The sequence below is a fragment of the Typha angustifolia genome, chromosome 11 (assembly GCF_048772165.1).
Source record: "Typha angustifolia cultivar Huaian chromosome 11, ASM4877216v1, whole genome shotgun sequence".
Classification (NCBI taxonomy): Eukaryota; Viridiplantae; Streptophyta; class Magnoliopsida; order Poales; family Typhaceae; genus Typha; species Typha angustifolia.
In genome coordinates, this window is record NC_133249.1 from 7220184 (window position 1) to 7243196 (window position 23013).

Here is a 23013-nt window from a genome sequence, read left to right on the forward strand (position 1 = left end):
TATGTAAGAAGCATCATTTAACTACCACAGGTAAGATATGTCATAAGCATACAATTTAAAGACTATTATAGAATTCTACTCGCTTGGTGTATTTCTGGAATTTGTCTTACTCTCCTAATCAGTCGGCTCTTCCTGAATTTCAAGATCCTTCCCGCACAATGCTGAATCTAATAATTTATAAATAAACATAAAGTTAATGGACTTATAACTAACCGTGTTGTTGTGTATATTAAGTTTGATTTTCTAGGTCCGAGATATTATTTGTCCTAATTACTATAATAATGGTCATTAGAGCGGTTCACATTGTAAATGTGAAGATAATAGAGAAGACTTAATATTCAATATTATTTTGATCTTGCGAAAATCACTAATTTCCTTAATAACATGATTGAGAAATTATAATAATTATAAATTGTGCAGCTATCAGAATTTAAGAAAATAACAGACTCAAAATTAATTAGACTAGGGTTAAAGAAAAATGTTAAAGGTTGGGCTGAGCCCAAGGCCCAGCAATTTAAGTGAGGGTGAGAGGGAGAGAGTGGGCTGCAGACCCACCTGCAGCCCACTGGACCAGAAGTAATGGGCTGGGCTCTAGAGCCCAGCCAGGCAGGGGGAGTTGGTGGACTGGGCTCCAGAGCCCAGTCCGACAACAAAAAAAGAGGTGGGCTGCGGGGCCCTCCGCAGCCTACCAGAAGCTAAGGGAAGGTGGTGGACTGGGCTCGAGAGCCCAGCCCACCGAGACCCTTAGAAAAAGTCATAAGGGACTGTGGGCTTGGGCTGCAACGCAGCCCATGCCACAGTCCAAGGGAAAGAGAGAGAGAGAGAGAACGGTGGGGGACCCAACCCCCCACCCTCTCCTCGTCTCCACAACTGTGAAAGAGAAACAGAGGAGAGGGGTCATGCTGCCGGCGTTCCCTGTCGCCGGCAGCCCCCTCCCCCGGCTCTAGCAGCATCACCCCCAAGTCGACTATGTCGACTTGGGCGCAGAAGAGGAAAGAACCTCCGGCTAGTGCGGCCGGAGGTGTGAGTTGAAGGACTCCATGGCCGGCGGCCATGGGGTTCTCAACCTAGTGCGAGATGGGCTCGAAGCCCGATCCTCGGATACCCAACCCTTCCAAGCGAAGAGGTGGGTCAGCCGAAAACGAAGAGCGAGGCCACCACCGCCGGTGGTGGCCGCTAGTGCCAAGGGATTCCGACGGTGGGAGGCGACATGGCATCGCCTCCCACGCGCCCCGTGGGTACCCAATTTGGGTACCTACAACTAAGGGAAGAGACCGGGAAGCTTCCCGAACCGGTGGTTTGTCGACCCGAGGTCGCCGGCCGGCGAATTTCCCGGCGAAGGTAAACTAAAAATAAAATCCTAAATACGCATGCTTACTAAACTATTTTCGAATTAAACTAGCTAGGGGCTGAAGGCTGACCTGACGATCGAAGAGGGAGGGTTTTGGTCGGTTGCCGGCGTTCCGGTGGCTCGTTGCCCGCGACGAAGACCTCAGCGGCTCGGAAGAGGAAAGGAGAGTAGAGAAATAATGAAGATGGGGAGATTCCGCAAAAGAAGAGAACCCTAGGGGAGAAGGGGGGTTAAATAGAGGAGAGGGGAGAGAGATTCGGAGTGGAGTTACTCCACTCCGGCGATCTTCTCTCCCACCTCTCGCAACTAACTGCGAGAGGTGGGGGAAGGGGAAGAAGGAGTCAGCGCACGCGCTTGGCGCGTGCGTTGCGGTTAGGGTGCACGCGCGTAGCGCGTGCGCCAAATTTTTTTTTTTTTTTTTACGGGTGTTACACAACCACATATCTAAAGTTCTTCTCCTTTGTTTCTTTTGACTATTACTTTCTTCTCTCTTATTAGTTTCATTACTCTCTTCATCAATATCAATTTCAAAAGATTCATTTTCACTAACAGCATCAGATGATTGAGAAATATTTTTAGTTATTGACTCTAATATCTATATAAAAAAAACAAAAAATAAAAACAGATGTATAACTTAAATTCTTGTAATATTTAATTAGTACAAAACAAAAATAGATGGCTAATAGGCTAAGGATATAGTAGAAGTATGGTGGGTACCTATCTTAAAGGATCATGTTTACTAAGCAAGTAAATATATTTACCAAGTAAGAAACATAAGTCTTCAGTCCTTCACATGCAACAATAAAGAAAAAATTGATTTACCAAGCAAGTAAAATATAATCATCTTTAACACAATTTAACATAAGTGAAGATGTAATAGACCCTCACTTGGAAATCTTTAGACTAAAATAAATGATTAGCTAAATAATGATCTAATTTACAAACCAGTGAGAATATTAAGATATAAATAATAATATTAATTAATACTTAGGAATATCTCTTGCCAGCCGATGAAGGAGGAGGACAAGGCGGCTAGTTGGCAAAGGAGGAGGAGGACGACGAGGGGGCGACTTGAGGAGGAAGACGAGTACAGGGTGGCGGCTTGAGGAGGAGTCGGCTTGCCAAAGGAGGAGGAGGCGGGTTATGGTAGAGAAAGACGAGGCGACGGGACTTGGAGAAGGAGGAGAAAGACGACGAGGTGGCGTCTTGAGAAAGAGGATGAGAAGGAGGCGGGTTAAAGGAGGAGGAGGATGAGGAGGAGCCAAATTAGAGAAGGAGGAAGAGCTAGGGAGAGTGAGGTTTTTAGCGGCTATGGGTCGACTTGGGATAGAAAGATTGAGAATTAGGGATTAGGGTTTGACTTAAGAAATCCTTTTTATACTGAGCCTATCGAGTCGAGCCTGAGCGAGCCAGCTCTAGCTTAGGCTCAGCTCGAAATTATTTTCAAACCTTCTAACCTGGCTCATGCTAGGCTTAGCTCTAGTGGAGCCCAGTCGAGCTCGAGCCAAGCCCGTGGGCTCGTTTATTTTGACCGCCCTACAAATGAGAGAATAAGATAGAGGCGACTTTAATCCACTGCACAACAAATAAAGTAAAAAATTTAGTATCTTGGCCATAATTTTATTATCCGAACTCCGGTTATTATTATTTTAAAATCATTAATTTTTTTTGTCAATCCTCTGTAATCTTATCTTTCGCGAAGATTTTAAAATTTGACTTCTTAAGGGCTAACAATTCCTTGGAACATAGACAACTTGAAAAAAAAAATTGCATTTGCTCCACAGATTTAGAGTATTTTCTATAGATTTAGAACATTTCATACTGATTTTGGGCATTTTCTATGTATTTAGAGCATGGGTTTATAAAGATAAATTATGGCAAGACAGGATGCTATTAAGGAAAATCCAAGAAGAAAAAATATTTAATTAGCCGGTTTAAAAAAAGTATATTTTTTTCTTGGAAAGGACAATTTGCATTAAATGTAAAGCAGACAAAGACGCACCTCTAAAACATTCTCTTCTGCGTGCCATCCGTCCGCCGACGCCCGATCTCTACATCCCGCTCCGCCTTCGTCACTGACTCCTCCACCGCCACCAACGGCACCTCTCACTTGTTTCGGCGCCGCATCCCAAGCTTCCGATTGGTCAGCCCCTCGGCCTCCCTAGTTGTTGGTCAATAAGATCTCTTTAGCCAGTACGTCTCTCTCAATCTCCCACTCCCGCTCCCTCTCCCTCTCTTCACTTTCTAGTCTAAATGTCTGTCGTAAGATAAGATTTGGTGCCTGGATATTGGATATGACCTGAGATCCGCGTGCTGTTATCCTTGCAATATGTACAAGTGAACTTTAGATTAGGTTCTTACTCTTGATAGGCTCGTAGATCTGACAGTAGTTGGGTTACTTATTGCCACACACCACTCTTAAAGGGAAAAGGAAGAAGAAGAAGAAGAGAAAAACTCACAAAATTATCTTGTGGGTATAGGTTTTTTCTTGCTATAAACTAGGATAAATTACATGAAAATCGAGCTCTAACCACTCATCACTATCTTCTTTCCATTCTCCTTTGCTTAGAGGAAAAGTATTGTGGGTAAGATGCTTGTAAAAATGCTAAATGTTGCAACTTTCTGTTTCAGTTAGGCATCTCAAATGTACTTAGCCAAGTAAGGAAATTTTGAGTTATGCTAGCGGCTGATCCGTCTAAAGTTGAGTGCTGAGTAAAACCACAGAACATCACAAGTCTAATCTCATTGCACCTCTTATAATAGGGGTTCCTTAGAATGTCTCTCATTATGCTGATGATTAGGATTTCCTATGTACGATTGTCAGGGACTCAGGGGTAAGATTGTAATGCATTGGAAGGAGATTGAAATCTTAGACATCAATAACATTTTGGGGACATTTCAAGGGAGACTAGCATTACCTTAATTTGAAGTAAAGCCAAACATGAGCCTTAACAAGCTGCTCAATAGCAATAATAGAACTCTGGATCTTTGCTGTTCGCCCCTTCTTGTAAGAATGTCTCTGGGTTCGCAATGATAACTTGTGTACTAAGTAACCGTACCATTAAGTATAAAACAATATAAGAAGATGTAACAAAATATTGTTAATGTTAACTAAGAGCGAAGACAAATTCAAGTCAAGCTTGAATTTTTCCAAGCTTCATTTGGTGTGTTTTGGGTATTTATTTTTTGGTTTATCAAGTTTATGTTGAAAAACGCTTGAGTCAAGCTTAAATATGTATCCAATATAGCCTTTCTTGTGTTTGTCTGCCTTTTACTATTCAATTGTGGCTTGAAATTAGTTTTCAGCTTGTGAAGCTGATCAAGCTCCGCTCATTTGAATTTAAACTATGCTTGAGCGTGCCACACGGTTGTGCTCTAGGGATTTGAGTCTTTTGACAACCTTGTCTACCCTTGTGCCTTCAGTGTTCCTATCATGTGCAACTTGATGCCAAGTACTGAAAGCATGCTCACAGTTAACATCTGATCAAGTTTCACCAAGCAATAAAAGTGAAATTAATAATATAGTATATTTACGCAAAATGATTTATGTGGAAAGGACTCCAGCTAGAGTGAATTGATAGGTTTGCAAATGATGTATTGTGAATACTTGGTTTACTTTATTAGTCTTATAGAATCTTATGCCGACCCCTTTCTTTACCAAGTCATACTACTGCTACCAACTACCTACTCCAGACGTATTTATTTTTTGATATATCATGAACCCAAATGTTAATCATAGGTTAAACAAAGAGGATAGTTCTTCTCGATATATAGATTGGATAACTGGGTTGCCCTCCCTGATTTATAGATTCGATATCTAAGTCAATTCTCATGAGAAATAAATTATAATTTATGAAGCAAAAATCAGATACAGGATATAGATATAGATATGACGTCAATAAATCTTAAAAAGTAAGGATACGATATGCCTAGTATACTTAGCTCATCATATATAGAGAGAGAACATATATGAATTAATGAAGTTTTATACTTTCATTTTCTTGATTGAGGAATTCTATACTATTTTATGTATGATAATTTATATAAAGAGATCTTAAATAAATTTAATAAAGGAAATACCATTTCGTAACAATGAACTAGTATTACGTAGTATATTACTAACTAAAATGTAAGATAAACAAGCAATTCAATCTATAAATCAAAAGAAATTGGCCATTGCAACATAATTTTCTAATATAGATCATAAAATAGAACAACAAACTCAATCTTTTCATGAAAGGAAACCTTCTAAATCTGATAAAAAAATGATTATTTATAATTACCTTTGATTTGGCTTTTACTGGTAGGAATCTCGAAAGTATCTAAGAATTTTCCGAGAAGTATCCATAATATTAAGTTTATTTTTAAAACTTTAGATACTTCTATCATCTCCTTCCTTTCACATGAACTAAAAGGAGATTTAGAGCCATTAAAAGCTCTCAAGTCTCAACTCTCATGAAAAAGATCGAGAGCTTTCTTAATCAACAGGATTTTGTAGACTTTTTTTGTTATTTAAAGAGGCCAAAATAAGAAAAAGAAAAACTGAAATGCCAATCCAAAACTCTGAAACAGACTGAAACTTCGAAACACTTTCTTTTTTTTTCAGGGACCAAAACTTCGAAAGATTTTCTTTTTTTTTTCAGGGACCGAAACTGAAACATTGAACCATGCTTTTATAACAATCTCCGGTATTTAAATGGCGGATACAATGTCTGATATGTATTGATTTTTTGGGTGGTCAATTTTAATCACAAAACTGATACATGGAAACTTGGACTGATATAAAGATCTGCTTCCATGCTAATGTTGCATTTTGTAGAGTTCTCTAGGATAAACTTCCTATTTATACTTCTCTTTGAAGAACCGTAAAGTGCACATGTATTTCTTGTGTGCAGATTTTTTATCCATTTGTATGTATATGTATATGTATATGTACATTTATGTTTACATGATGCATATGTAAGGTGTATGTTTTATGTACAAGCATTAAACAGCACAGATATATATATATATATATATATATATATATATATATTCATATGTCATTACTGTAATTTATGCAGCATGCGATATTGCAGGTTGTAATGATACAATTGTGAAAAGACAATCAGAACTCAATCACTCATTTAACTCATCATATTTCTGGCTTTCTGTTATTATGTTTAACAGATTGTGGTACTATCAAGATGCTATGGAGTGTGCGCAATGTGTAATTCATACTAACTTATTGGTAATGTAGAATATTTTCACCATATAGGTGGACAATAACAGAAAATGTAACAAACGTTGTTGTATTGCTCCAAGGAGAAGCATAACTAGAAAGGAGGTTGTGGATTTTTTTTGACAGGGATGTGGTCATGTAATGATGATATCACTTTATTTTTGTTGTTTGGTCTTTTCATATCATTTGTGACAAGCATGTAGTTGGAGACCTAACGTTGTCTAATTGTTTCAGTTGAGGATATCGGCAGACATGACTCCCATCAAGCTTGAAGCTTCCAAACAGTACTATGCAACCAGTAGCCTTGTTGTAGGATATGCTCTCTGTTCGAGCTTACTCGCCATCATTAACAAATATGCCATCACAAAGTTCAGTTATCCTGGTCTCTTGACTGCATTACAGTACTTGACCTCTGCACTTGGTGTTTGGTTTCTCGGTAAGTTGGGTTTTCTTTACCATGATCCCTTTACCTTCGAGACAGCCAAGAAATTCTTGCCTGCTGCCATTGTCTTCTATCTTGCCATATTCACCAACACCAATCTCCTGCGCCATGCCAATGTCGACACATTTATAGTGTTCCGATCACTGACACCACTTCTGGTTGCTATTGCCGACACTACCTTCAGGAAGCAGCCTTGTCCTTCAAGACTTACATTCTTATCTCTTGTTATTATATTGGGAGGCGCCGTTGGATATGTGATGACAGATTCAGGATTCAACCTCACAGCATACTCCTGGGCAGTTGCTTATTTGGTGACAATAACGACTGAGATGGTGTACATAAAACATATGGTAACAAACCTGGGGCTGAACACATGGGGTTTTGTACTCTACAACAATCTTCTTTCATTGATGATGGCTCCAGTGTTTTGGTTTTTGACGGGAGAGCATGCAGATGTATTTGCAGCCATAAAATCAAGGTCCCAACACTGGTTTGAATTTGATGCCTTTCTAGCTGTGGCTTTGTCTTGTGTTTTTGGATTGTTCATCAGTTTCTTTGGTTTTGCGGCACGGAAAGCAATTTCCGCCACAGCATTTACAGTGACAGGTGTTGTCAACAAGTTTCTTACGGTTGCTATAAATGTACTGATTTGGGATAAGCATGCAACCCCATTTGGTTTGCTTTGCTTGCTTTTTACTCTTTTGGGGGGAATCCTTTATCAGCAATCAGTTACTGGAAAGGGAAGCCCTTCGTCCCAGCAGGAGACACCAATTTCTAAGCAAACAAATATAAGTGGAGGAACCAATGAGGTGGAAGTTGAGGATCAACTGTTGGGTGTATCTGGTAAGGATTCTAGTGTATAAATTTTATTTATAGTTTCTTTTGTGCTGGTAAAAGTGTGTTACAAAAGCACAAATTTGTCACACCATAGTGATAGGAAGACTCTCAATTCTGTTGTTGCTTGAGGAAGCCCTGGCTAGCCTTTGCATTGAAAGGCTAACTAGTCAATTCTATCTTCTGTGTTGCAATTATTGGCGATATCTAATTCCAAAAAATCCTTGGTAGATCCAATTGTGCATTTTCCTCCTTTGGATTGTAGACTGTACAAAACTGTCTTATTCTATTTACAAAATCTAGGAGCTTTTGCCCAAATTAGTCGTGTTCCAAATTTTATTTACCAATTTACACTGCCTCTCAAACTTATAGGGGTCTATTTTACTGTAACTCAGATGAAAAATATTGAACTCATAAGCGTTTTTCTTCTAGGGTATGAATTCTATTAAGATAAGCATTTTTATATAAAAATAAAATTTTAACATAAGCTGCTAAGATACTAATTTAAACGAATTCTTACAAATAAAATAATGTATTGTTTGTGTGAAATAAAAACGCAGCAGGGCTAGATTGGTCAATCACTCCAAAATATAGTATCCTATATTGAAAATGTTATAAATGATGTACCGTATAATGATGGACAACAAATAGTTTGTCTAGTATGGTATATTTGTGCAGATGTTTTCGATGATATCGGATTGCGTTGGATCAATTTCCACCCTCGGTGAAATCACTTGCTAAGGTTTTTTTAGACATGAGGTGGATAAAGAGTTAACCCTCTTTAGATATAGAGATACTTAGGCTTTACCAAAATTTTTTTTAAAAAATATTAAAGTTTTTAGTCTAGACTTTAAATTGTGTGCGTTATTGAGCTAATATTCCGAACTAAATACTGTCGAGATATTGCTTCAAACCACTAAGCTGCCGAGCTACTCCTCCAAGCCACTATATCGTCGAGCCAACATACAAAGATGTTTAATTTAAGCTCCAAATCATTGTGCTGTTGAGCAATTGCTCCTAGCTAATCACCGCCAAGCCATCGCTCCATATAGTCGTGTCGTCGAGCTACTACTCTAAGCCAACAAACCGTCAAGTCATGAGCTAACTCAAGCCAAACAGACAAGCTAAGGCAACAACAACTAAACAAGTTGGCCATAGCAAATTTTCTTAGAGTTGGACTTTAATTTATGACCTCCTAGATCATACGTGGGTATCCTCTCAACTTCCTAAAGTTGGGTGCTATGACTGAGCTAATTTTTTTTTCTTTTATCATTTAAGAGCATGAAGGCTAGATATGGGCTGGACAAAGTACTAACTCTCTCTAAATACATAGACACATAAGCCTCACCAAGCTCTAACCAACATATTGAACTGCTTATCCTAAGCTTCAAGTTGTGTGCTTCGTTGAGCTATTACTCTGAACTAAACAGCGCTAAGATATCGCTCCAAGTCATCGTGATGCTGAGTTGCTCTTCCAAGCCACGGTGCCGCCAAGTCATCAACCAAGCTGAGGTTTTGAGCTAAGTGACCAAACTAGCAAATAATTTGTTCTACATAAATTATTTGGGGTTGGAGTCAGCCTGACTTGGTTGTAAAGAAGGTATTTACCAACTTTACAAGGGTTGGTATTAACTGAGCTAAGTTTTTTTTTCTTTGCGATAAAGGAATTATGATCAACTAGTATTATTTTTGCTTAGACTTTTGGCAGAGTCCTAATCAAACAGATTACATAGCTCAAGAAGGATAGGTTCGCCTTGTCGCAAAAAGATAGTATGGGAGCTCTTCTAGGATCAATGAACCACTTCGTATTGATCCAATCACGGTCAATTCTAGTAGCTAGGTTGCCCACCTTTTTGTGCATGGACCTACTTCCAACTCAAACCTCCTATGCATACGAGCCTATCTATTGGTGATACTAGTAGAGTGGGAGGGGCTGGATCTCGGTTCTAGAAGCATGGTTCCAACTATTGATCACGAGGGTCTAGATACAAGTCTCGAACAGAAAAGTATCACCCAAAAATAAGGTGTTTAATATACTCACTATGCAGTACACAAAGAGCACGTTGCTCCCGATCCTCAAGTTATATAAATATGAGTAGGTTGGAATCCTATGCCAAAAAAGCTTCCAACTAAAAGTGCGCACCCAAGGTGCAACAGCTAAACTCCACAATACTTTCTAACTTGGCCAAATGTACATCAATGTACGAGACAAAAAAGAGAAATGGAAGAAGCTTGAGGTTCTCCTTCTGAGTATGGCCACCAAATACATGTAACAGTGGTGGTGACATCAGCTAAATGGAGTGACGTGATATTGAAGGCAAGATCCCTACCAACCCCCGCTGATGAGCCAATTTGATCTCTAGTTGCCATCAATTGCTAAATATGTAACTAACAAAGTATTGAGTAGAAGGCTTAGGTGGATGATGTGAGGTTGACAGTTCCCAGGGGATTGCCATGGACCAAGGCTCAAAAGTTACCAAAGTGATCCCCACCTATTGTCAATGAGCTTGTGGCAGCCCATCCGAATAACAGTAGAGAAATTGCTCAAGACTCACCACAACCAGGAAGCATACTTTGGAATTAGGGATCCTACGGATTTAAGACCTTATATTTAGCTGGCAAGATTCGAGTCCAAAGCCCATCCTGCCTATTGAGGACCTTGAAAACAAGCTTATCCATGAGGGCATCCCTAGCAGCTCTGAGATTCTTTACTGTAAGCCCACCTTCAACATTCTTTCTAAACACAATATCCTAATTAATGAGATGAAGTCCTTTGCCTATGTCCGATTCCTAAAGAAAAGTATAGTGTCTGAAGTCCATATGCAACCGAGTCAGTAAGTAGGAATGGGTAGTAACGTGAAGTTGATCATTGTCACTCTACCTACTATAGATAGTAGGATGTGTTTCCAATTGGTGAGTTTTTTATTGACTTTGTCAATCAAACCAACTAAGCTAAGTTTTTTTTTTTAATAATTCAAGATCCCAAATACTAGATATGGGCTAAACAAAGGATCAACTCTCTCTAGATATAAAGGCATCAAGATCCTACTAAATTTTAGCCAATATACTAAACCGCCTAGTCCAGACTTCTCAACTACCGATTCCAAAGGCGAGATCCCTACAAAACAAGGTGCCGCCAAAGTACCAAATTCCTAGTGTAATAACCCAAGGTTTAAAAAAAAAAAAAATCAAGATTTCTGCACTGCATGGCACGAGCTGTCGTGCCATGCAGTGGCAACGGGGATGGGCGCCACGCGCCCCAAGCGCTGGCCCGGCCAACCTGGCCGAGCCAGCTGGCACGGTGGGCCCCCGCCGCCGCCGCCGCAGCCTTCCTCCCCACCGCCTCTCTCTCCCTTTTCTTCCTCTCTCTCTCTCTTTTTCTCTTTCGAGCTCTCTTTGACCTTTCTCTACTTCTCTCTCTCTCAAACACTCTCTCTCTCTACCCACTGCCGCCGCCACCTCCCCTAGCTCCGGTGAGCCTCCCTCCCTCCCTCTCTCTCTCTCCCTCTCTCTCTCTCCACCTCTCTCTCTCTATTTCTCTTTTCCTCCTTGTCGGCTTCCTCTCGGAACCACCGGAGGATTGAGCCGTCGGCGAGAGGCCGGCCGCTGAGTGGCCACCAGCGGCCGCACCCCTCCCCCATGGCCCAACCCTCTTCTTCCTTTTTCTTCTTCTTCTTCTTCTTCTTCTTCTTCTTCTTCTTCTTCTTCTCTTTCTTCTTCCTCTCCTCCTCCTCCTTCTTCCCTTCTCTCCTCTGGTTGCACCCTGCAAGTGGTGCTGGGCTCGGCCCAGCGCCCTTGCAGCGCCAGGCGCTGGGCTCGGCCCAGCGCCCTTGCAGCCCCAGAGCCCAGCGCCTTGCTGTGCATGGTGCTGGGTTGAGCCCAGCACTATATAAATATAAATATATATATATATATATATATATATATATATATATATGTGCACAATTAGTTTAGCTTAGTTAATTTAATGTATTTAAGTCGTACAAATTAAATACAATCATATCATAGTTAGTATATCATTCTAATTATATCATGTTTAGTAAAATACCTGCAATATAAATTATTATTTTAATCCTAAGTAGGTAATAGTAATTATTAGGGTTATATACGTATATTCTTACATAATTATTTGCAGCAACTTAATTCTTATTTTCTTAATTATCAAAGAGAATAATAGACAGATAAAATATATTTTAAATACACTATTAAATAATATAATTATGGTTAATAAATAACGAACCAAATATAGAAATGAAGAGTACATACTTACAACAAGAAACTGTCTTTTTGTCGGGTTAATTTTAATTAATAAAAAGACTGACATATTTGTTACAAATAATTTCAGATCCCGACCCCCCGGTTCAAGACCCTATGGACTTAGCTATCGAGGCTTGATCGTTATCGTAACAGCGTGAACGAGTGGTGGTTTGGTATTTGCCGTGGTGTGAGTAGTCTTATCCCCTAGATCCCTTTCTCAAATTAAGTTATATTATATATTATGTACATGCATGTTTTGGCCTCCAGCATGATTATATGACTTTATCTAGAAATGATTACCGTCGAGCATATTTTTATCATGCATGTAATTAGGCTGATCTTTGATATAAGTATGATAATGATAAATAAGGATGGTTGGAGATGATTATACTGTTATAATTTTATGTCAAGATGATTTTATGTCAAGATGATTTCTAGTATGAGTGTGCATGTGATAGACTAGCGAGAGTATGCATGTGTTAGATACATGGTTGGAGACTACATTGCAGCATTTTTCTCTTGATTCCTGTTCCACCTAAATTCCTATTATGCATTGACTCGTTATTGTACTGGATATATGCATATGATCTGTCATTTAAAAAGAAAGCATGAAATATGATTGATAGGATAGTTGATAGAAAGCGTGGGGATACCCGAGTAGGCGCCAGGGTTAGGGGTGCCTGGATTGATGATTATGGTCGCTGATATGCGATATCTCGTGGCCCATGTCCGAGGTCAGTTGAGTCTGTGCGCACAGACAATCGGACACATGCCGTTCGTCAGGGCATATGTGGCGAGTTATCCTCACGAGGTTTCTATCAACTATGTGGGGTGCCCGGTCTGGATGGATGTTGATACCCTTAGCGGATGGCAGGGTATGGTTATATTTGAGATACTCCTTGCGGATGGCAGAGTATGCTCGGAGCCTTCGGGCATGATGTTAAGACCGGGTACCGGGTGTTGACTGTGCACAGTGGTCTAGTATGATGATATTATACCGAGATGTCGGTGATGATTATGATGTTGAGAAATGCATATGATTTCATTATCATTCGGTTACCTGATTATCGAGTAGTCGATATTAATCGTATATGATTGCATGTTGTATTTGATGTCATAGTATTGTCATGGTCGGCATGCATCATGTGTCATATTTGAGAGGGAGTTATGATGATCTTATGATGTGATGATCTGTTTATTCATTGTCGAGGATTATGTATTCTTATCAATTATGGCATGTTATCTATATTTCATTTATGTAGTATTGAGGACACATTCATTTACTCATTCATGACATGATACTCTTTCTGATTCATATTATCCAGTACTTGATTTACTCTCTATTTGTCATCACTGATTCGGGGTAAGGTCTATTCACTGAGCCTTTAGCTCATGACTCTCTTTATTTTCTCCTTTCCAAAAACCAGGTGAACGAGAGGAGCAGGATTCTCCCTTAGAGGTCTTGCCGGTGAGTGAGGAGTAGAGTGTGGTTAGTATTATATGCCAGATGAGTTATCTTATCTAATGTATCTGTAGACCTCCTCCAAAGTGTATCTGTATCCTTGTCTTATATTTTAGCAGGTGACTTTGTACTTGTATAATTATGTATATATCTCTGTTGTGTATATGTAGTTGTGAAAAGCTCTTGATGATGTGTTGTGGCCTGTGTGGGGCCCAAGTATGGTTATCTGTATGCTGTTGACAGTGAGACTTGAGTTATTCTTAGTTTATATATTGTGGATAAAATTATGATGTTGCTACAGGTTTATGAGATTGTTAGTATCTAACCAAATGGTCAGGTGCCACGCACGTGCCGTGTGGGCTCGTGCCGTGCACGTGTTTAGAGTTGGGTGTCACACCTAGGCTTGATAATGCATAAGATCCACCACACTATCACGGGGACATGACTATCCTTCTTTATCTTGAGACAAATTTGGGTTTAGGTATGACGTGTCCATTCTAAGAATTTCTTAACATTTAAATCCATCTCTAATTGTAATTATTGGAAGCCGACGTATCTTTAAGGAGTCCTTTTAACGTTCAAAAGTCTCCTAGTTCCTCGTTGCAGACTGGCATCCATAATATTATATAGTATATCACCAGAGATTCGCAGCCAATTAGGAAACGTTACATGCACCCACCTCCGCACTATCGGATCAGAAGTCTTATTCTACTCTCGATTCTTGACCTTATCCATAGTTTATGTGACACAGACGTACAGTAGCTTCCTAGTTATCCGAACTTTCGCAGCAAGTAATCTTTAAAGATATTCAAAGGTGGTGTCCTATGAACTACTATATAAAGGCATGCATAGATACACTATGCTTCATATCCTTCATCAATTCTATCTATAATCTCATCATTTACAAGCATGGAGCTCCAACTCTTAGCGAAAACACTCTTCCTCTTGCTCTCCATAACTACCTTACTCCCCACGTCGAGCGGTGCCGACTCTGATCCCGTGCAGGACATATGCGTCGCGGACATGAAGGCGGCCGTGACGATTAACGGATTCCCCTGCAAGCCGATGTCGGAGGTCGTCTCCGACGACTTCTTCTCCTCGGCCATCTCCAAGGAGGGCGACACCAACAACCCTTCAGGGTTTAAGGTGACGGCAGGGAACGTGCTCAGCTTCCCGGGCCTGAACACGCTGGGGCTGTCGATGAACCGTGTCGACCTGGCCGTCGGCGGCATCAACCCTCTTCACGTCCATCCCCGGGCCACCGAACTAGGGTTCGTCGTGACGGGAGAGGTGCTCGTTGGGTTTGTTACCACGTCCAACGTGTACTATTCCAAAGTGATCAAGGCCGGTGAGAACTTTGTGATCCCTCGGGGGCTCATGCACTTTGAGCTCAATGTCGGGCATGGGAAGGCACTTGAGTTGAATGTGTTCGATAGCCAGTTGCCTGGTACGCTCTCGGCCCCCCTATCCCTATTCGGATCCAACCCCGCTATTCCGACCGAAGTCCTTACGAAGACATTCCTGGTGGAGCCTAATATCATCAACCTCCTCAAGTCCAAGTTCGGAAACTAATGAAGTCTAATATGTGTATTTGTTTCAAGATTTAAAGTATCTGTGCTTAATTATTTTTTTTGTTTTCTTTAACTATTTGTGCTTAATTTCCTGTAACTTACGTACTATGTATTAGCATGCACCAATACGTACCGTGTTGCACGCGATGATGACATGCATGCATGCATGCATGCCTGCCTATGAAATAAAATGACGTATAAATAAACTATGGTTGTTATTATTGTCGTTTTATCTTATTCTATGCAGAGAATATACCATATATATATATATATATATATAGTATTGAATCATTTGTCTAGAATATCATGGATACCAGTAAGAATGCAAAAGCTAGAAGGTTTGTTCTGGATATATAAGTGTACAAGATACGACGACTTCGAATATAATTACCACTAGGGAGGGCTTAAATGTTAAACTCCTACGTAATTACTTAGTTCTTACAGATTGATCTTTTAGGATTACTTTGATCTGGATATATATATATATATATATAGGTCATAATCATGAAATCAAAGAACACGTCGTATGTAAACAGAAGTTGTCTGATTAAGAAAGATGCATGATCATTTCTCCTCTGAAACCATCGCCAGTCCAGCTATTCAAGGTCTGAAACCCGTTGATGGATTTTTGTTATTCTTAATTTAATATATCCGTTGATGGATTGTTATAAGTTGCTATAATTTTTATAATTAAACTAGCAGTAGATTCTCCACATTCCCATCTCTATGAATCCTCTACAGGTGGGGATACTTGGCAGCCTTTAACCTACAATCACGTTTGCTGATTTAGCTAGTAATTGGGAGCAGCCAAACATAAAATATTGTATCTTTTCTCTTTCTATATAAAAAAATTATAATTAGATGTATTAAAAAAAGATAGCAGAATGGAGCAAGTACTGCTTTGAGTTTTTCTATATAAACAAAGAATTGTATTTATATTTTTCTGAGTACCATTTGATGATTTGTTTATCCACTTTAAAGAACAATCCACTGGCATGTAGATAAAGAGATAAGTACTGCTTCCTTGTGAACAATCACATAGCTTTCAGTCCTTCAGAGTAGTTGTAATTCCACAAGGTAGCATAATGGGGGGAGTTGGTTTCTTCTTTCTTTCTTTCTCTTTTCCATAATTGCCACTATAAAATTTTAAAATATTGCCACTATATTCTTTAAAATATCATAATTGCTACTGAAATCATTATGCACTTTTGAAAATATTATTATATTAGTTAAATTTAATTAATCATGATTAAAGCATAACATAGATTTAAAGAAAACTATTTTATGTTTGTATATTGTACTTAAAATAGTTTAAAAACTATCAAATGTTATATCTATTTTTCTTTTATATGAGAAAAAATTATTGATAAATATTTCATGTTCTAAACTTAAAAAGGTGTTTTAGTCATTTATATGTAATTGCTAACTTTAATCATAAACTGTTAAGAATATTCTGTTAAAAACTAACCAGTAATTCTAAAAAGTTAAAAAGATTTTGATGATAACTTTAATATTTTAAGAAATATAAAAGTAGTTATAATATTTTGAAAGTTTTCAGTGGCATATAGAAAAGCTCTCTTTATTTTCTCTGGCATTAAGAAGGTGACAGAAACCCAACAAGAACCCAACTCTTTCGTATCTTGCATTTGTACAAATATCTCTATAATCACCTCCCAAATTTTAGATCAGAATGCATCACATATTGTATAGTTAGTAAAAGTAAGTGGAGTTTTACACTAATATAATCAACTCGATGACCCTCTAATTAAAAGAAAAAAATTACTCCTGCTAAAATTTCAATTGCTCTAATAACTTTCTTGATAGTTTTACCTATTTGCAACAAATTAATATCTCTGAAAATGGAAGCAAAGGACCAATGTATAGTAATCATATGTATTTATGGAATATATGGTTCCTTCCTAAGTATCTATTTATTAAAAAGAACAACATATATAGAAATAATATGAGGCCTTAGTGGTTTGAAAACAATATGAAAGGATCATATTTGTCTCATCCAAATTTGACATAAAAGGTACCAAAAACTTTCAAAAATATTTTTGGTGGGATTTTGCGAGCTCGAGCTTGAGCCTAAATGAAACCACTTAAAAGTAAAAAACAAGTATATTTCATTCCAAGCCTAATTCAAACCTGATACAATTAAGCTTGATTACTTGATCGGTTGCAAATCGAGGAGCCAAAGTTGACCGGTCAAAGCCAGTAGCAGTCCCCCCACAAAATCTAATGCTGGATTCGAACTGGATAAAAATATACACGCATCCTCATAAGGTTTTCCAACAAGTCCACATCTAGCTTTCAATTGAAAATTCTTGCTGATCTCCGTAGGTCCAGATTATCTGCGTCTTGCCATTTATAATCTACTTATTACAATCGTTCCTCTACCTTTGTCTTGTCGCCATCAATTCAGTTTTCTCTTTATTTTTATCACTATTTCTCTTTCTATTCTATTCTATTCTATTCTATTATTAACTAACCATTGTTTCTTTTATAACAATCAGTCTCCTAAGGTATGTTTAAGGATTATGCATCTCTCTCCTAGCTCTACTAGGGTTTCCCACCTTATATGAGGTTTGGCCGGCAAGCGCCACCCCACCCTTCCTAAAGACTAGAAGTACTTGTTCTTGGTACCCTCTTTCTCCTTCAATTTCCTCCACCCATCCATTTAATAGACTTGCTTCACCTCTCCCAATGTCGGCCAACAAGGAGCTGCTTCTGAAGCAATTTGTAGCTCTCCTCTCATGCGAAAACATGAAAGAGGTTATCCCTCTCCAGGAGGATAATATAGTCCCTACGAGTAACCCAGAGCTTTGCCTTATCAGCAAGGTCGTCAAGGATTGGAAGTTTAGTGTTTTTGGAATGAAAAGTATTCTTGCGAAAAGCTTGGAACCCGACAAGTCCCCGGAGTTCATTGAAGCTATAAAAAGTGTTTTCATGTTGGCTTTTAAGAAAAGAAGTGATAAGTGGCGATAGGATTGAAAAGTGCTCTTGCAAAAAGCTTAGAACAGGGTAGGGTCTCTGGAGTTCATTGAGCTAAAAAAAAATATTTTATGTTGGCTTTTGATGAGGAAACTGATAAGTGGCAGGTCTAGCTATGCTCGCCTTGATCTTCTAATAGAGACCTTTTTGTCCTCAACCACTTTAGACTAGAAACGTCGGTAGAAAGTTGGAGTTTTACCTACAGTGAGTTTTGGGTCTAGTTCCATAGTTTGCCCATGGAGTACCCTTCAAAAACAAACATCAAGGAAGCTTGCTGAGCGAATAGGTATCCCAGCAACCTCTAACGCCCTCGACTCGGCGCAATGGTGTAGATTTATTATAATGATATGATAATACGATAATGACAATGTTGTGCCATCAGCTAATTGCAAAACACCAAATCTTACAAATCAAGGTGGATATCACTAAACTGTTGATTAGCTCGCTCACAGTCTCCTTGCTAAATGACTCCACCCTAGACATTGGCATCAAGTATGAGAGGCTTCCTTGGCATTGCCTCTTTTGCGGCCGTATAGGCCATGACCAAGCAGAATGTGCAAAGTGTGGATCTTTGAAAATAAAGGTCAAAATGGACCAGCTAGAGCATATTAACAGTAAACTTATGGATCTTCTGAAACTACAATTCGCTAATTTGGGAGCTATCCAAGGCTTGCTAAAGACCACCGACGATGGTAATGAAGGGAGGCTGAGGCGAAGACACCAACAATGATAGTGAAGGGAGGCTGAGGCCAAGACACCGACACTTCTCTATGATGAGAGAGGCCCTGTCACCCATCAGACCTCTCCATTCACTAGAAGACTCTAATAGTGAAAATTGACTTGTCACATCAAAGAAGCTGAATGTGTTGACCAATGATGATATCACATATGGCGTGTTAATTGACCCTGCTTGTCTAGGCAAGGGTGTTGCCTTTTCATTGCATGCAAGCAAAACTTTGGAGGAGGCTTTTGTCGATAAGGGCAAATATAGTCATCGGACTCCCTGAAATCACATTGAGAAAGCGCAAAATCTAATCTCGATAATTATAAAGGTTGTCCTTAAGGCTAGTTGTATCCTATCAATAGTGGGGATCACCTTTGACTACAACATCGATTTGCGAGCATTTATAATTAAATAGAAGCTTCCCTAGCAAAGCTTCAATTTCTATTCCATCTATCGTTAGACTTACTATACTAAAAAGAGTAAGAATACTTATCAAACTAGAATGGAGTGTAAAAGCTTATTATTTTTAATATTTATTTTTATTGAAAATCACCCAAATATATTTAACCTTATTATTTTATTGATGTTAGCTCTCATAGGTTTAATTATATATATATCACCATGAATAAAAAAAAAATACAATCCCCTCTGTTTAAAATGGGCAATTTGCAGCAAAAAGCCCTTCTGTTTTTTAATTGGCAGAAATAGGCCCCCTATTTATCAAATTATAATTTCAAGCTTTTTTATTGATTTTGCTCTAACAAATTTCAAAAAGTCTATCATGTCCTACGACATGCATCACTTATATTATAAGCATTGACTATGTAAAATGTACGTTCTAATTTTTAAAAAAATATGTATCGAGATTCCAAAAAAAAATCATGCATCACGTATATAATTTATACACATCGCCTATATAAAAAGTATGCTCTAATTTTAAAAAAAGCGTCACGCATCACATATGTAATATATATGCATCGCATATGCAAAATGTATGTTGCAGTTTTTAACTATGTGCACATCAATATTTTTACATCACCTATGTAATTTATACATATCGTTTATGCAAAAAGTACGTTCTAATTTTTAACAATTTGTCCATCGAGATTAAAAAGATAAATTAGTATAAATTAGTAAAAAAATATCTAAATTTATAATTCGATAAATGGAGGAGCCTATTTCTCTCTATTAGAAAACTAAAGGACTTTTTATTGCAAATTACCGATTTAAAACACTAAGTTTTGTTAATATAAAAATTATAGAACTTGCATTAACTCAGCAAATGAAACGTTGATTCACATTTCCAAGAGGTCGATATTATCTATTTTTTATTTTTAATGCCATGCACAGTGATTGATAGATACAGGCAGGGTAGGAGAAGAGACAATTCATTGGATTGAACAAAAGGTACACTCTAATTTTAAAAAAAAATGTCACGCATCACCTATGTAATATATATGCATCGCATATATAAAATATATACTGTAGTTTTCAACGATGTGCACATCAAAATTTAAAAAAAAATATCCCACATCACTTATGTAATTTATATATATCACCTATACAAAAAGTACACTCTAATTTTTAACAATATGTGCATCAAGATTAAAAAGATAAATTAGTAAAAAAATATCTAAATTTATAATTCGATAAATGGAGGAGCCTATTTCTCTCTATTAGAAAACTAAAGGACTTTTTATTACAAATTACCGATTTAAAACACTAAGTTTTGTTAATATAAAAATTATATAACTTGCATTAACTCAGCAAATGAAACGTTGATTCACATTTCCAAGAGGTCGATATTATCTATTTTTTATTTTTAATGCCATGCACAGTGATTGATAGATACAGGCAGGATAGGAGAAGAGACAATTCATTGGACCGAACAAATCTCATGCTCTCAACCTCTCTTATGCTTGCTCTTAGATGAGATATCCTTGCAACTCCCCTTCTCTATGTTGTTGGTGGATATGTGGTTATTTATTTTTCAGATTTGTTTAACTTATTCCTTTGGAATTTAGATGATATATTTATATTATATTTTTTGCTTGAGAGATTCTTTTGGAAGTTGAGCTCCTTGATGTCCAAAGGGGATCTTAGAAGGGTGGATTGAGCTGCTTGGTTATGGATTCCATTGACCTATTCCATTTTTACTGCTCAATAGAGATTGAGATTCTTCTTGGGATAGGCTTATGGTTTGCATAACTCAGGAGCCTCATTAGCACTTCATGAACCTTGTTTGATTTGAAGGGAGCTCTGCATTTTTCTATCATAGTTAATTTGCTATTGATAGACTTAAGAAGTAGTTAATTTGCACTTCTTTTATAACTTCCTATGTAAAGAAGTATCTCCAAAAGAAAAAAATAGAAGGAAATAGCTTTGATGAAGTGAGATCTAGACATGAAAGATTCCAATAATTGTTGACATCAACTCATCTTGCTGCTTCTAAGCTTTCCAATTGTTATAATTTTAGAGTATTTCTACTTTTTTATTTTTATTTTACAAGATTCTTCTTCTTGCTATTGTTTTTCAGAATAATTACACTTGGATTTTAAAGCCTAACTTTATAGAGAAAATCATATAAAACTTTTGAAATGTTTGTTTTGCTATTTTTTATTTAAAAAAATGTGATGTGATTAATTTTAAATAAAAAGAATAGAGAAAAGTTGATAGTAAAATAGTTATTTGATTTGATTTTATTAGCATTGATTCAAAGTAACAACAAATATAAAAAATAATAATTTCTTTTTTGCTTTTATCATTGTTTACATCTTATCATAAATTCCACTCTTGCAATTTGGTTTTACTGTCTTAAAAATATTCAGTTAATATTATCATAGCAACACCTAATCGAATACATGATATTTTATTATTTTTAAAATAAAAATAAAATAATCTAAAATATTTCTAGTTGGACTTAAATTTAGTTCTCTCTTTATTTTTATTTCAACCTAAAAGATTTATTCAAGTCTGTTACCTTCATTTTGTATTTATAGTTATAATAACTCATATACATTTTACTATAAGTTATAGATAGTTAAGCAAAACTAACTGGATTTTTAGTATTTGTAGGAGTATGATAAATATCTCAATGATAATAAGGTATAAAATAATAACATCAAAAGATAGGATGTTCTAAGACATATCATGATAATAAGGTATGTCAAAATGGGCTATAGTTTGATGTAATTAATTTATTTTTGTTTGGTAACCTGATTGTTGCTTTTGTTTTATATCTATAAAGCTTCACAAAAGTAGAAATAAAAGTAGTAATAATAACAAGAGTTAATATATTATCTCAAGATAGGGACACCTTTTAATGTTGTCTATAGTGCAACCCAGTGGGGGTAAAGGAGAAAAACAACCTATAAATGATAACAAGAGTTAATATATTATCTCCTCTCTTTTCTTCTTATTTGAAAGAAAAGGTTAAATTCGTGGCTCCAAAAATGACCAAAAGCTTAACAATTTATAACTACAACAGATTACATTTGGTGACATCTCTCTCGCTAGGATTCCTACTAGCTATATAATTAGTTAATAATCTTACAATATAATTAGTTGATTAACATATTGACAGTTTTGTTAGCCTCTCTATGCACATCTACTAAGGTCTAAGAAGTGGTAATTTTCTTCTTCTTTTTCTTTCTTCTCTGTTAGATCCAAAGGAGAGTGTTTCTTTTCCGTTAACCTTGAGATAGAGATCGAAAGATGGAGAAACCGAAACAGAGGTTAAGCCGTCAGCCGCCAGTCATCAGCCAGAAAGGAAAGAGTAGCCAGAACCCAATCGGACTCTCCGACCCCGACCTAGTAGTTAAGGATATACACCTCAAGAAAGTCATGAAACAACTTCTTTGATAAAAGGCATAAAGCAATTCACAAACCACTGGCTGGAACAAACCCTATAGAACAGCACAGAGAGCATCCAGAGAACAAACTATAACATTTTAGAAATCAAAAGCACTTTATAAAACGTGGCAAAGATGACACAATATGGATCCAAAGAGAGAAAGAGGATGAAGAGCTAATAGTAATAATTCAGAATTGAAACAGCTAGGGTGATCGAGCAAAATGCATATTACTAGAAAAGAGAAGATTTCCTTGCAGAAGGTTTGCTTTTCTTAGGCAGCATAAAAGGAGTACAGATAGAGATG

General features: G+C 37.5%; 2 protein-coding genes across 2 annotated transcripts; both read left to right on the forward strand.

Moving 5' to 3' along the window:
- The first annotated feature begins 3348 nt into the window (after nt 1–3348).
- LOC140770614 (GDP-fucose transporter 1-like) lies at nt 3349–8085 on the forward strand. The gene is made up of 2 exons (XM_073111868.1): nt 3349–3544; nt 6807–8085. The coding sequence occupies exon 2, from the start codon at nt 6825–6827 to the stop codon at nt 7875–7877; it is 1053 nt and encodes a 350-aa protein (XP_072967969.1). The 5' UTR covers nt 3349–3544; nt 6807–6824; the 3' UTR covers nt 7878–8085.
- Nucleotides 8086–14441: 6356 nt separating this feature from the next.
- On the forward strand, nt 14442–15344 carry LOC140770753 (oxalate oxidase 1-like). The gene has a single exon (XM_073112015.1). It carries the CDS (start codon nt 14477–14479, stop codon nt 15137–15139), a length of 663 nt encoding a protein of 220 aa, XP_072968116.1. The 5' UTR covers nt 14442–14476; the 3' UTR covers nt 15140–15344.
- Nucleotides 15345–23013: the final 7669 nt, after the last annotated feature.

Coding starts and splice junctions, on each gene's coding strand:
- LOC140770614 (XM_073111868.1), top strand. CDS start 6,825: ATGACTCCCATCAAGCTTGAAGCTTCCAAACAGTACTATGCAACCAGT.
- LOC140770753 (XM_073112015.1), top strand. CDS start 14,477: ATGGAGCTCCAACTCTTAGCGAAAACACTCTTCCTCTTGCTCTCCATA.